At 29.3% G+C, this 15723-nt stretch overlaps 3 protein-coding genes across 4 annotated transcripts in view; 1 reads left to right on the top strand and 2 right to left on the bottom strand.

The window, feature by feature from the left end:
• LOC119685116 (putative uncharacterized protein DDB_G0286901) overlaps positions 1 to 15723 on the bottom strand; it is a 236351-nt gene that overhangs the window by 136512 nt on the left and 84116 nt on the right. The gene's annotated exons all lie outside the window — the stretch shown is intronic.
• Positions 646 to 5294, bottom strand: LOC119685125 (vacuolar protein sorting-associated protein 16 homolog). Its single transcript, XM_038099334.1, has 13 exons — positions 5110 to 5294; positions 4856 to 5045; positions 4606 to 4752; positions 4420 to 4549; positions 3668 to 4356; positions 3487 to 3614; positions 3018 to 3166; positions 2832 to 2953; positions 2598 to 2759; positions 2270 to 2541; positions 2075 to 2206; positions 948 to 1148; positions 646 to 881 (listed from the first exon to the last, which is right to left on the bottom strand). Exons 1-13 carry the CDS (start codon positions 5163 to 5165, stop codon positions 734 to 736), a joined length of 2526 nt encoding a protein of 841 aa, XP_037955262.1. The 5' UTR covers positions 5166 to 5294; the 3' UTR covers positions 646 to 733.
• Positions 6240 to 9030, top strand: LOC119685119 (tryptophan--tRNA ligase, cytoplasmic). The gene is made up of 5 exons (XM_038099325.1): positions 6240 to 6646; positions 6711 to 6939; positions 7009 to 7191; positions 8136 to 8715; positions 8791 to 9030. The coding sequence occupies exons 1-5, from the start codon at positions 6463 to 6465 to the stop codon at positions 8893 to 8895; spliced, it is 1281 nt and encodes a 426-aa protein (XP_037955253.1). The 5' UTR covers positions 6240 to 6462; the 3' UTR covers positions 8896 to 9030.

The raw sequence follows: 15723 nt of genomic DNA, 5'->3' as shown, positions 1-15723 counted from the left end.
GCCTTTGCACGGGCGACTTTGGTTGAGTATGATTTCACATTTTGCCGCTTGCTATCGCATAGCACTTAATTACATAGTTAAATTTTTAAATTCATCATTCTGATTACTAATCATTTTTCTAACATACCGGTATTCAAAAAATTTCTTCTTGCATGACAATAATTTGATATCTAACGAAATAGAAGCCAATAAAATTTATTCTAATTTTAAAAAGTCATAACAACTAGTTACTAAAGGTTTAGTTTCTAACTACTATCACAGACTGGTGTCTTGATGCTGAATGAGGTATGCTCTCTTTTCAACTTGCCTGAGAAAGTAAGGTGATTATCTCTGATATGATAAACTGCTCCAAATACATATATTCTTATCTATTTAAGATGATAGGTAACAATAATCTATTTTTTATTTTCTAAATACTAGTTGGAATAAAAATTTTTTTTTAAATCTGTACTGTTCCATAATCCTATTATTGTTTTAAACCTCGTCATGAATACTATATGTGATTCGAAAGATCTTATAAGTATGTTAAACTTTGCTTTACTGAAAGTTTTGTATCTATTTTATTTCATGCTATCCCAAAAGGATTATATTTAAAAACGTTATATTTGCAAGGTACAGTATATATATGTATATATTTGGTATAAATATTATTTTTAATATAATTCACAATAATTCTTTTCTCATTTAATCTCTTTTTCTAATATATATTGGAATGCTTTATACGAATTTTTAATTATTTTTTTGATGATAATATTGCAATTTGCGCACTAATCTTCTCAAGCAACATTCGATTGCCCGTTGAATTTGCTTTCTGTTGTATAACATATAAAGAGTTGAGATCACGTTGTTCAAAAGCCGCTTCAGAGGCTTCCTCATATAATCTGAAATATATATATTTTTAATGTTTTTCTTTTTTTTTTGTTAATAAAATATTAAATAAATCTTACTCAGCACGTATATAGCAATGCACTTTACGATCATCTCGACATCTTAATATATATTTACGGGCTTCGTGCAAGTTGTTTTGTGCAAGACATACTTTAACAAAAGGTTCATAGCCTATGGGACTTTTCTTGCTCTTAGCAAACTTTTCTAAATCTTCCCATTTGAATTTTTCTGATAATGTTTGTATCCGCAGCCACCACCATCTGGTTGTAAGTTATAAATAATATTGATTATATTTTATTAAATAAGTAATTATATAAATGTATATTGAATTTTCAATAATTACTAACTAATGTCAAGTCTATATATTATATACTTTTTTTTTCAATTCTAATCATAATACTTGGTGAAATCCCAGAACATTATTTTTGAAGATTTTCTTTAGAGTATGGTATTTAACAAATTCATTGGTTCCAAATCTTTCAAAGTGAAATGTCATAATTTTTGGTTCTTTTTTTTTTCTTTCCTATAGCTTTCGCAGTTCTGCCTTATTTTTCGGCACGGATACCTAGAACTCCAAGAGTTTTGCTGCTTATTTTATTCATAAGGTTCTTCGTTCTTGATAACTTGTAGCTTGAAATTGTTTGTTTTGATTCGTAGTCAATCGTAGGTTTATATTTATGGTCTGGTAATCTTGAAAAATAATTTTGGTTGTGATTTTTGGCTTCTTTTAATGAGATCAGTACCCGGATAAAAATCAAAGATGTTGAGTACACACTCATTCTATTTACGTTTTGTTAACTATACTAGTATGATGGTTAGATAATGTAAGAATTGCATCTCTCTTGGCAGAATAAACGCTCACTATATGGTTGGTGATAGTATTCTTGAATTTTATACATTATATTTTTGTAAAGATTTTTTTAATAATATAAGTAAATTTTGCTTAAAACTTGTAGTAGTTGATACTTTCGGTTTATTATTTTATGTGTTGATTTATTTTTGTACTACGAATTAATAGTATTCGCTTGTATATTCAAAGATATAATAATGACTTGCCACTAAATACTATAATATTAAGTAAAAAATTATCTAAAAATAAGCAATCTTGATTTTAAAATTAAAAGATAATTCAAAAATTAATCTATGTATAGTCGAAAATAGATTCGTTTAATTTTCTATACATTACCTACGATCTGGAATTTTGAAATCACTTTTGATTTTTTCAGCTTCCTTCAATTCACCCATTTGCAGTAATTGCAATGCAGTGTCATGTATTGACATACTGTAAAAACCTACTTGTCCATGTAAAGTACCATATCTTAAGAAAGAAATAATTTTATTAAATTATATATAAAGTTTAATATACATTAGCTAAGCTCACTTTTTTGTCAAAACTTTTTGCAGTTTCATTATTTTGCCAGTCTCAGAACATAATTCAGCTTCAACATTTTTTCTAGCCTGCGTATAGCTATTCGTGATTGCTGGTAAATGGGATTCTAAGGTATCACTTTCCAAGGCATTAGCAAAATGATATTCTGCTATAGATTTCTGATCATCTTCCGAATTGTAAATTTCATAAAGTGCAATACGACTAGATTGGCTCATGATTTTTTTATAAATATTTAATGCCACAGGATATTCTCTGATAATCATCTAAAATTAAATATTTATAATTTTTAAAGTTAATGTAATACCTAATTTATTCTTACATGAAAATTGTCAAGCATTATTTTCTTTTTAATTTCTAATAAAACAGTAGTAATTAATTCTGTATCACTGGACTGTGTTGCGCTCTGTACTGCACGATCATATTTTCCCAATTTTAGTAGCAAAGGAACTTGCAGAGACGCACGAGGTTCCAACTCTAAAAGCTAATTATTTATATAAAAATTATTAATTTATTTAGAAGATATTATATACATTTAGGAATGAATTAAATGCACCTTTATAGCCAATTCATCGCGTTTAACAGCATGTGCTTTCTCGGCAATATTACAAAATGATATGCCTTCGATGGAGGGATTTTTAAACTTTTCAATAATTTTACGCGCCACCTCATTATCATCTAAAATAATTAGAGAAATTTTTATTTTGTTTAATAAGAAGAAATTATATGTATATAAATTTACTTTTATCATTCATAACTTTATGATAAGCCCAGTGTTCTAGTATCCACGATTCAGGTAGTTTTAAGTGTTTCGCTACTTGTATAGCAACTGCATAATGTTTACGAAACACAAGTCTGCCCAAGATAACCTCGGGTTTCAAATGTAAAAATCTAAAAATAATATTAAATTTTACTAAAAATACTATATACTTATACAAATGATATAATTATATTAATTTATATAGAATTAACAAAAACAATTTTTATCTTATTAAATGATAATAATACATTAATAATAAATATACATATACATATATACAAGTAATTCTTCGACGTCTCCTTATAGATTAAAGTGTTTTGTTATTGAATTAGCAAAGACTGTAAAACAATTTCATAACAATTTACATTAATAATACTAACTATTATTAATTTACATTTTTCCTAACAGTTATAAAAAATTATATAGAATTGTTAATAGCGAAGTAACTTACTGCTTAAAAGTAAGTGGCATTGCTATTTTCGGATGTCGCAATGCATTAAGCACACGCAATATGCGTAATATTCGCATGTATTCTTCTGGATTATGTGAGGGAATAAATCCTTTACCAAAATAAGCAGACTAAAATAAATTATTTATTATTAATAAATAATAAATTATTTTACAAAACTTACTCTTAATAAACTCTTTTGCGTTTCTGTGCAGAATTCGTAAGCAGCAGCTTCAATGCATTCATTAACTGCTACATCCATTTTGTCACGGAACAAACTTATATACTCATCGGATTGGTGAGATTTCTCTTGAAATTTCTTTTGTGCTTCAAAAAGAAAACTTGATGGTTCTTGACTATTAATAGCAAATATATTCTGCACACATTTTGGCAATTGTTGTATCATTTCATGTGCACTATTGGTTAGTATACGTACACCATCCATTTCAGGTATTAAAAATATTGCTGGATCATAAGTGAAGAGATTCTTATCACCATTACGATTGACCACAAGCAAAAAAGAGGAATATGAAATCGCTACAGCATCAGCAGCATTACTTTCAGTATTCATAATCCATTCGATTTGTCGTGGTATATCCTTACGTCCAGTATCAAATTCACAAAACTTCTTTTTCATATCCACAGAACCTAACCACAACAGTCCAGTATTGGTATATAAAGCCAAATTTTGATTGTCATATGATGTGGACATTAGTAATAAACGATCGAATGGTTTATCGAAAAGATTACGTGTAATAGTTCCAACTGCTTCGCCCGGAAATAGACGTATAACTTCGTTATCGCGCCCTAACAAACAGTAACTATTACGATCTTCAGTTACAATTGCCCAACAAGTGCAATCGGATGGAGATTCTATATAATATGAGTAGAGGATTTAAATATACAATTTATGGCTTAAAATACTCTAAAACGTACTGGGAATTTCAGGCAATTGTCTTGTGCGAAAATCTTTAGTATTACTTAATTTTACAAAAATGCGACCACTAGTTGTCATTACTGCAATACCAGTACCAGACGAGGATTGGAATATTTTCGCATCCACTATCTGAAATTAATTGTTTTTTTTTATTAAAGTGCATTATTTAGTTGAATTCAGTTTACCTTTGTTATGCTAGCTTCTTGACCCATGCTATATGACTCCTTTTCTCTACCAAACATATCGTATATAAAAACAAGTGCATCATCTTGCACGCATATTAATTCCTCAGTGTCAGACCAACCCATTGTTATTAGTTTGCCGTGGTTCCACTAAAAAAATTTTTTTTTGTTAGATTTTAATTTATAATTAAATTGCATTTTGTAATTTTGATTCAATCAATTTTTACATAAATAAAAATAAATTATGCCTTACCGATATATTGCCCAGCTCTTCTCCAGCTGTATTAAATAAACGTATAATTGGTTTTGCACTGCCTTTAACTGGTACAATTTGTGTTGGATCTCTTATAGCTGCAATTGGGCCACCAAATGGTGCACCAAATACTTGCATGTAATCCAATTCCATACCCCATGGCCAGTCGGGAGTGTGCAAATCCAATTTTCTGAAAGATTATGGGCGTATTTAAACTGCATTTCATAAGTATATTTAAATGTCTAAATTATTACCTATATGTATCTGGTCTTAATACGAACCAGTCGCCTGTATTATACATAACCGGCATTTTATGAAAAATATAACTTAAATAATTTAATAAAAGTCTTGTTTACAAAATAACAAAGCAAAATACTGTTTCAATTGCCAGCCAGAAGTTTGGATATTCACAATGTAATGACAATATGTTTCGCCATGAAATCAATGACGCACAGTTGAACTTATTAATGTTTATTGAAGGGTTTCATAAACTTTAATTAACCTAAGTTGATGCTCCCATGCTAAACCGTATGGAAGATTTTTTGGGATTTTTTGCTCTGCACACATTTAGCCATTTATCAACACGTATCGACACATCACTACATTATCGGCACAACTTAGAATTTCCCTCATTTAAAACGCAACTTAGCCTAACTCGCATACGTACTTAATAATACATCACATAATAAAATTAAATATATAATTAATATATTAAATCATTTATATACATTTTATATATCAATTACATAGTTAATTATTAAAAACAAAGATATTATTAAATACTTACTACCTTTGTGTCTTTGTTTACAGTCACCTGTTGTTTGGTTATATTTTACATATGAAATATATGACATGTCAACTTTTGGTAATTGCCCTTGTAGGAAATATATTTTTAAAGGTTATATTCCACAATTTTCGCCTTAAATGAGTTGATTTATTAATAATGAACTAATTTATATAAAAGATTTTTGTATGGTAAATCATTCTCATTGTGCTATTGTGAATGTGCTATAAGTGAAAAACACTTTAAATTCTTTTATTTATTGTTAACAAGTTAATACTTAATCAGGCTTGAATAATCTAAACTATTATTAATTTGGTTATGACAATATATTTCAAAATTCCCTGCATACTTAACATTGCTTTTAATTCATTATTCATTTTAATTTTCAATTTTATATTAATTATTTTTTTTTATACAAAATATAGTTTGCAGGCATTATGTGTATATATGCAAGTTCTACTTTTTGCGAGGATATGACTTTTGACAGATGGCAACAGTGATGCCAATTTGTCAATTAGTGACTTCAAGCGATCTATCCTGATACATCCTGATACATTAATATAGAATCTTTATAATAAATATTTTTTATATAAAAAGTTATTATTAATAATGAACAGCAAAAGAATTATAATCTATATGACACCCTGTAAAATTTGCCGCCTATCAGCTGTTTTTTGTTACTTGTTTATTCTGTTTTGCTATGCCAAAAAAAAAAAACAATTTCGTTAGCCAGTTCTTTTTATCTTCGTCGACTACACACGTGCAGTTCTGTGTTTGTTAGTATTTGACTAATTGCTTAAAACAATTAGAAAGTATTTGAAAAATGTCTGCAAACGAAGTCGTAACGGAGGGAGTTGAAGCTCTAACGCTGACTAATGGCAAAGACGGATCTGGGGACGATATGGTAGCTACTGGAGTTGAAGTTGTGGTGCAAGATGATGACATAGTTAATCCATGGAGTGTAACCAGTTCGACTGATGCTGGTGTCGATTATGATAAACTTATAAGTAATTATTTCTTAATGCAAATTTGCAAATATTACTAATATTTTTTTTTTTTTTGCATGTATAGAGCGATTTGGGTCTAGCAAAATCGACGAAGAATTGATTGCACGTTTCGAAAAGATAACAGGCAAGCCAGCACATCATTTTATCAAGCGTGGCATTTTTTTTTCGCATAGAGATTTGCACTCAATTCTAACACTTAAAGAACAGGGCAAACCTTTTTATATGTATACGGGACGAGGGCCAAGTTCTGAATCACTACATTTAGGTCATTTGATACCATTTATTATGAGCAAGTGAGTTAAGTTAGTTTGAAAATTATGAAATTGATATATATAGGCTCTCTTTATATCTACCATTCATAGATGGTTGCAAGAAACATTCGATGTTCCTTTAGTTATTCAATTAACTGATGACGAAAAGACTTTGTGGAAAGATCTGACAGTGGAGGCCGCTATAAAATTATCGCGCGAAAACGCTAAAGATATTATTGCTATGGGTTTTGATCTTGATAAAACCTTTATATTCAATAATTTAAATTTCATGGGGTGAGTAGTCTTAATATTTAATAATTACTTTAATTTTTTGTGAGTATTTTATGTATAATAAGTTTCTGAACAATGTCTCTTCTACATTAATTATTAATGTTGTGAAGTATGTAATCATATACTGACCACACACCAAAGTCATATAAGAATTGTCGGGTTTACATCCCGGAACCACTTGTTCGACGACTGCGTCGTTCAGGACACCCAAAAGAACAGATCCTTACAGGCTACAAGAACAATAATATCAGAATTGTTGTATTTTGTAAAATACTTTACAATATAAGTAGGATTAAGTTCTGTTATGAAGAGGGAGTATATATACCATGTATATTCATTAGGAACTGTAGGTAAAGATCAAAATTATTTTTACTTTAATATATGTCTGACAATTTGAGGTCTCTTATAAATAAGAAACGTTATCCAAATATCAATAATTTAGCAAGTAGTTGCAAAACTAAGAAAAATCATTTGTGTGGAATCTGATTTGTGTAGATCTATGCTGCTCCAGATTGCTTAAATGCTCTTATTATAATCTAATTTAACATGAAATCTTTAAGTGTTTTATTATGCAATTATTTAATGTTTTTTTATGTATTACACATTTTTATGACTCATTGTGAAATTTCACAGTAATTTTAATAGTTTGCATGATGAAATACGTAAATGCTTAAGTTCATAAGCAGTATATTTAAAAGCTAAAATTAAAATGAGAACGATTGATGTGATCTAAATGAGTGAGGTATTAGGATTTATGAAGTATTAGGATTTTGAGTCCCCTCTTTGTTTTAATGGGGACTCAAAATTATCGAAAGCCGAAAGCGAATGTTCTCACGTTCGGACGGAAAGTCAATTAAATTAAATTTATTCAATTAAATTATTTAAATTAAATTTATTTAAATAAATTATTAGAAATTAATCGATTTCCAACACTTTCAAAATTTCAGATCATGTCCAGCGCTTTATCAAAATGTTATACGTGTACAGAAGTGTGTGACTTTCAATCAAGTTAAAGGAATATTTGGTTTTGGCGATTCTGATATTATTGGTAAAATTGGATTTCCAGCAGTACAAGCCGCACCAGCATTATCCAGCACATTCCCATTTATTTTTGGAAAAAATAAAGTGCATTGCCTTATACCATGCGCCATTGATCAGGATCCATATTTTCGTATGACGCGTGATGTTGCACCACGACTCGGTTACCCAAAATGTGCACTGTTGCATTCGAGTTTCTTCCCAGCACTACAAGGTGCTAAGTCGAAAATGTCTGGCAGTGAACAAAATTCCGCTATATTCTTGATAGACACACCAAAACAAATCAAGAATAAAATTAATAAGTACGCATTCTCTGGTGGTCGTACTACTATTGAAGAGCATCGTACTTATGGTGGTAATCCTGATATTGATGTTGCGTTCCAATTACTTAAATTCTTTTTGGAAGATGACGTTCAATTGGAGCAAGTACGTGTTTCTTATAGTAAAGGTGAACTGTTGACGGGAGAATTGAAGAAACTAGCGATTGAGGTATATATATTTAATACTTTATAATTAATTGTCTTTCAAAATAAATTTATAATTATGTTACTTTTTTATTTTTAGACTATAACACCGATTGTGGAAAGACATCAAGCAGCTAGAAAATTGGTGACTGAAGAATTAGTAGATAAATATATGGAAATACGCCCCTTAAAATTTGCAAAATAATATACTTATATATTTGTCTTAAAACAGTTGCTATTTAATGACTTTTTATTTTATAAATTTTTTATTTATTTATTTCTTAAGTTAGAGTTTCAAACTATATTTCAGAATTTTGTATTTAATGCACACATAACTTAATTCAGTAAACAATATTGCTTTTACAAATGTTAATTATTTTTAATTGATTTATTTTCATTACTGTCTAATAGTTTCTCATAAAAAGCAAGTACTTAATGCCTTTGAAATAATTAAATGTTAAGCTAATAATAATTTCTTAGCATATATATAAAGATATGAACCAGTTATATAAAGAACTATATAAATTAGTTATTATAGGTTCAATTGGGATATTGAAACCATTATAAAAAGTCGGAAAGGCCGCTATAAAATTTGTAGCATACTTTACTTCATATATTTTTGTGGTGATGGTGTGTCTATTTTGCCGTATAAAGTTCAGTTACTCCGTAGAGCTCTCATTGAATAGAATTAGTTTTGTCATCCAATTTGACCATGTTAGCTTCAATTATTATCATAATTCTTGACTCTTCTTTCCAAATAATTTCCTCCCCTGCCACACTCCCCCAAATATCGTAACCCATGTATTCGTATTTATAATTCCTTTTATGTTAATTGTCATATAGATCACCACAAGTCACTACACAATGACAGACCTATTATCCTGAGCCAAAAGATATATCAAGGCTCACTCTACCATTCTTCTTTTTAATATTAAAAAAGAGGCTACTTACATTTTACATATTGTAATAACCAGTTGAAAAGTACTACTATTTAAATTACAATTTGAGTAAGTATAAATGATTGCAGCACAAAAGATCAATCTGTTCGCAGTGCTCCGTTCCATTGGGAGTTAGTACCCCGTTCATTCCTATTCCCAATGATAAATGATTGGAGTTCAAAATAAATGGAATAAGGTGATGAGATTAAAAAACGATATGGTGAAATAAGTGAAGGAAATCTCACCATCTCTAATAAGTTCAATTGGGTTGGAATACTAATATTCACTGTGCCACTGTTATTGGATTGTACTTCACATTTTTAGGTTTTTTTGAATAATTTGTTTAGTTTTCATAACTTTTTTAGATTCATTCGACTGATGAGTGGTTTATGAAACAAATAAATTTTTATATAATATACAAATATGTAGTTAAACTAATAAAGTTAATGTAGTAAATGGTATAGAGTAGGAAAGCTTTGAATCTTGTTGTTATCCTTTCAAAGAAACATTGTAATCTGTGATATTAGGGTTGTTCACGTCATTGTACTTACATCAGTATTAGCTCTGTATTGATTGAAGTTTTTGTTTTAAAGATCGAATAAGGTCTTCGGGGCTCAAGAATACATAAAAATTATTGTGGCTATCAACCTTACTAACATAACATAGATTATATTCCAATAGAAGTTGGTTAAAAATTACTAAATGTCAACATTATAATATTTTTGATCAGCAATATAGTTTATATTGACAGCCAGATCTGCTGAATTTTTTTATGTTTAAGTTATATTACGTTTCCCTTTCAAAATATTCAAACAAAAGAAAAAACTTCCTTATTTCAAAAAAGTTCCCATTTCTGACCCTGCTACCACACAGCATCTTTCCTTTTTTGCTTTACTCAAGAAAGCATAGATTTTTTTCAATAGACTCTAGTAGTGTAATATCCAATCACTTTTGCAAATATGTACTTAAGGTGGCTCTGACTTAAGTTATACCTAAATTTTGGTGACTTAAGTCTGTACTGAGAATTAAGTTACGACTCTGAAATCGGCAGTGAAAATTTAATAATTTTTTTGTCATCAATAAAGGTTCAGTACAACCAATTCTAAATTAAATTGTTAACTAACCATTTAACTTAAACAAAATAGCAATAAAATACATTGCTATTAACGAGATATTTTAAAATATTTTCTATTATTTTTCTTTTTAAAATTATGAAAAAGGGATAGTAACACTGCGACATATAGGATCTATGGTGCCTCTTAATCGGATTAATCAGAGTTTCTCCAAGTCCGATTGTTTTATTGAAAGAAAGCATAGGGCCTATCTTTCCTAATCTTGAATCCCTATGTTCTATGAAATACCATTCTAGGTGTTTTTCCCGCTTCTGCATCAATGCCGGGGATTCCCTTAGCACACACTATGTGTTTTCTCTCTCTGCTTTATAGTATCTGCAGTCTGAGTTTAATTGTATTCTTAATTTTGTTAGGTGATTATTAAATCTAGATTGACCGGTTCTTTGTTTGTTCTATGTAATCCTTGGAGCGTTTTAGGTTGTAAGTACCAAAAAAGTATTTTAAATTGTGATGGTCTTGGTAACCTTTCTAATATAATTCTCTTTCTTTTCCCTCTGCGCCGTTTTATCCCTCTGGATACAATTCCTTTGATTTTCTATCTAATTTCTTTTTATTTAATTTTGAACAAGCACTGCATAATTTATTGAGGCTTGGGTTATTATTAATAATGATAGTGATGGTATATACACCATACAAAAGTAGAAGTTAGAAGTTAACAGACGATCCATATATGTGAAATGTAAGTAAAAGTTAAGCAAACTGAATTCCACACTGAGGCTCTGGTATTTATTAATGATGAAATTTTTCGTATACATACCATATATAATATAAGTAGGAGTTAGAATGCATTTCATTTATATCATGTGAAAGTAGAAGTTAAGAAAATTGAATGACATACTAAGGATGGTTCCAAGAATGACCGGGTCTATGTCCCAGAGACACTCGTTGCCAGCAACAACCAAGTGCCGTTTGACACCTCCGAAAAAAACTTCACAAGTAGTTTCCAGCGGGTTAAAACAACAATAAGAAAACACTAAGGATCTGGTTTTTATTATTGATGTATGTGATGTTACATATGGATGGATGGTGATGGTGTATCATATGGAAGTAAAGTAGAAGTAAAATAGCAGTCTAACACTGAGGAAAGTTATCTGATGAAAGTGATCGTACATATAGCATACAGGAGAAGGAGTTGGAGAACACTTTAGGGAATAGTTTACCATTACTTTATAAAGTAATCATAAATATAGTATATAAAATTAAATGTGAAGAGGTTTAAGCATTACGAATTCATTTCCAGTTGTTGCTTATCGTCGATAATATAAATATTTTAAATTTCTCAAAACTATGGATAAAAGATTTCAAAGTGGTCTGTATAAATGCTAAACCTTTTGTCGTATATCTCGGCGATTGGTACAGAACTATTAGAATATTTGCTTAGTAAAGATTATCTAAAATATTTTAGAGATAATTTTTTTCAAATCAGTTATAGTTTAAATGCGATTTTACTCAATTTTATCGTAACTAACATTAAATGGTACAAGTCATGTTAATGTTCTGTAAAAAAGCAATTAAAACAATATGAAATATATCGAAAGATATAGCAGTACATGTGTTTGTGAATATATATACGCGATATATACGCATACATTGTCATACATTGTGAAGTTATATGCTGAGAGCTACGGAGCAAAGTATTTTGAAAAAATTCAATTATTGGCGGAGGAAAAACACTTGTGTTTGCATATGACAAATTGAACTGAAATCTCCAAATCAAATTGGAAATAATAAAACAAAGCATTAAATAGAAAATAATATTAATATTAAAAAAAAACTAAGAATATTGAAGTATACCAAAACAAAATATTTGATGAAAATAACAGTGCCGAGGTGAAACGAGGAGAGTATGAGATTAATTTCTTTACTACGAAATTGAAATCAAGATACTTGATATTAAGTATCAAATAATATATCAAAGTATCAAAGTATAACTGAAGACTAAGAAAAGAAACCATAACATTTATATAAGAAATGAGGAAAAATTCTTGACCTGACGGTCAGGTGAAAAATTGATTGTTTATTGACACACGTCCCATTGTCAACACGTTTCTTCCATTCAGAGATACTTAGTTACGCATAGATAGACGTGCTTCTACGAATGCGAGTGTGTGTGTGTGTGCGTGTGTGTGACATATAAACAAACATGCAATTTATTGTCTATACTTCCACAATTAATGTTCTTTTCATTGAGTAATACAGGGGACGACTTTCTTCTGCATGAAGAGTGTAGAATAATTCTTAAATGACTTTGACAGACGGCACATAGTCTAAATAATAGATATTTGCACCTACCTGAATGCACTGTCTACAGTAGACATTAGTGGATATGTGTGAGTGATTTTTTCTTTACGAGAAGTTAAAGCATTAAAAGCCATCAAAAGTCAGTGAGGGACTTTAACTCCCTAAACAACATCTCCTCTCGTGAACGCATAGCTCCTCCTGGTGCCACCATAAAGTTAAGTGTATGTGATAAAAGTATATATTTATATACATGTACTTAAGTACATATATATAAATAATAGTATGACAAATATATTGAATAATTATATTACTTATTTAATATATTTATATATATATATATAATATGAATTTTATAATATTATTATTTAATAATAAAATTTAAATTTGTTGTATATTTTTATACTGAAATAATTTCCAGTTGATACTTTACCAAGTTAGGTTAATTAATTTAATTCTTTATAATTAATTTAAATTACTTATTCAAAATCAATTTTCTATAAGACTAGATTCTACTTTATTAATTATATTAATATATTATCTTAATTCTTAATAATTAATTAAAATTACTTATTCAAAACCAGTTCTCTATATGACTAGATTCTCCTTTTTTATAAGTGATTTGATAAGTCATGGTATATTAGAACGAAACTTTCTGAGCCCTTAACCTATGCATAGAAAATATACTTGGAGTATTATTTATTATTAAATTTATTAGATACTCTTATAAAAATTATGAATTTAAAGCTACAAACTGACTTAATTTAAAGTTACAACCTCATTCCTTGACTTTGAAGTTAGAACCTCTCTGGAGAAATCAAAATTTTGAAAATAATTGCCTTCTGGTGCCTAAGATATTTATATTTTAATAGAGAAAATAAAAATAAATAACCTTGGAATACTGTTAAATGAAGACCGAAATTCTGGGTAGGAAATCAGTTGCAAAATAGAAACAAATTAAAGCTACTTTCACAAATTAAGGCAGTTATCAAATTAGCCTGAGTTGACCGAAGCTCTTTTTAATTAGGGGGAAGACCTTAATTTTAACTCTAGTGAAGACTAGCGTCGTAGTTGTGTGTCTAAGGAGAAGGTGATGATTGTTGCTCACTAGCTTTATCACTGCCTGATAAACATCAAAATGCGTGTATAAATTCAAGAACCATGCTATTCAGATATAGACATTAAAGACATTGCCATTATCATTAAAGTGATACAGTGGTATCACAGTCCAAAAATGGGGGTGTTTTTAACAATAAGAAATGGTGCAACGTGTGCTGCTATTTGGAGCTCCCAACCAACTAACTTATAACTAATATTCAATACACGATTAAAGTATAGTTGCAGGCTAAAGTGTTGGACTAAAGTGGAAGTCGCCAGCTACTGTAGCGAGGAACTGTAGTTTAATCGTTAGTGCGTTCGGCATAAAACTGTGTTTAATGAAATGTTAGATTTTATAAATTATTTTATATGGAGTTGAGTCCTGGTTGTTGGACATAAAAACAGCATAGAAAGCTTTGAAAAGTGAGTCCAAAGAAGAACTTGAAGATAGCTTGCGTAGACTTCCCTGAAAACGAAGTCATAAGATTGCATGAAAGGATGGAAATCTTAACAAAAATAAAATAAAGAAAAGCATCCCATTTCGAATCTCAAAGTATAGATTTTTTAAAAATTTGTTGTAATATCTGAAACTAAACTCTATTGAATACTATTGAAGAAATAGTGAACTTCACATACAGTAGAGAAGAATAAGTCAATTTAGGATTTGTGTAATACTAAGAAAAAAATCTAATTTTTGATAATGAAATACATATGTTAGCTTACAATCTTTTAAAGGATAGCTTATATCCTTTAGAAAGTAAAGCAGGTTTAATAAATTTAAATTTATTTTTGAATAGTGGGCTTTAGTGTAACGTTAAGTAAGTGAATTTTTCTCCACAAATAATTTCTTCATTAATAAATGGAATACATTTCTGCAGAATCTTGTGGTATGTATAAACCTATATTTAAGAAAAAGAAGTGCTCGCAGAACTTATAGATTTATTATCAAAATTAAAATACATTTTATCAACTTTGTCAACTTTGTCAACTTTAAAAGATAATTTAGAATTTAATATTAATATTAAAAGATTGGTTGATTTATGCCCATAAAAACTGGAATTATGCTTAAATATTATTCAATTGAAGGACACTATCGATCTTTTCCGTCAAAATTTATTTTTTCAAATAATTGGTAATAAAAAATTAAAAATTTATTATGAACTACTTAATAAAAAGATCGTATTATGTTGAAGCTGTTTTGAGCTAGTGCACTTAAGCACTTTACTCTTTTTTAACTCGAGGTTTCTTCAAAACCCCTCTCTATACCTTGACTAGATTATTGTTTATCACTTCATCAGACCTCCTCGAGGAGCCTGTAACCATTCTGAGATTTGATAACGCGGTGTTGGTAAATAAATGCATATGAAAAAGAGTTGAAGCGAAAATGTATATCCATTATGGATGCCTGGTTGTTTTGCTGACTTGGTGATTATAATTTATGCCCTTTTTAATGGTGTCTTCTTCATCCCGGCGTAAAATGGAACAACCGGTGTTTATAAGATTAAAAAATCTTGAGATTTCATTATAGCACTTAAGATTTAGGACATCAGAAATAGACTCCTAATCATCTCGTTTTGTTGTAAACATAATATCGAACTGATGAATTTATAATATGTATTTTTATCT

Source organism: Teleopsis dalmanni, chromosome 2, assembly GCF_002237135.1.
Source record: "Teleopsis dalmanni isolate 2A chromosome 2, ASM223713v2, whole genome shotgun sequence".
In the NCBI taxonomy this organism is placed as follows: domain Eukaryota; kingdom Metazoa; phylum Arthropoda; class Insecta; order Diptera; family Diopsidae; genus Teleopsis; species Teleopsis dalmanni.
This window is presented reverse-complemented; position numbering and strand designations above follow the sequence as displayed.

Bases quoted from the DNA above. Each gene is read 5' to 3' on its own strand.
- LOC119685125 (XM_038099334.1), bottom strand. From the start codon at position 5,165: ATGCCGGTTATGTATAATACAGGCGACTGGTTCGTATTAAGACCAGAT. The intron at 4,550-4,605 runs GTAAACTGAATT...AATTAATTTCAG, and splicing joins AAGAAGCTAGCATAACAAAG to ATAGTGGATGCGAAAATATT. The intron at 3,615-3,667 runs GTAAGTTTTGTA...AATTTATTTTAG, and splicing joins CGCAAAAGAGTTTATTAAGA to TCTGCTTATTTTGGTAAAGG.
- LOC119685119 (XM_038099325.1), top strand. From the start codon at position 6,463: ATGTCTGCAAACGAAGTCGTAACGGAGGGAGTTGAAGCTCTAACGCTG. The intron at 6,647-6,710 runs GTAATTATTTCT...TTGCATGTATAG, and splicing joins CGATTATGATAAACTTATAA to AGCGATTTGGGTCTAGCAAA. The intron at 7,192-8,135 runs GTGAGTAGTCTT...TCAAAATTTCAG, and splicing joins AATAATTTAAATTTCATGGG to ATCATGTCCAGCGCTTTATC.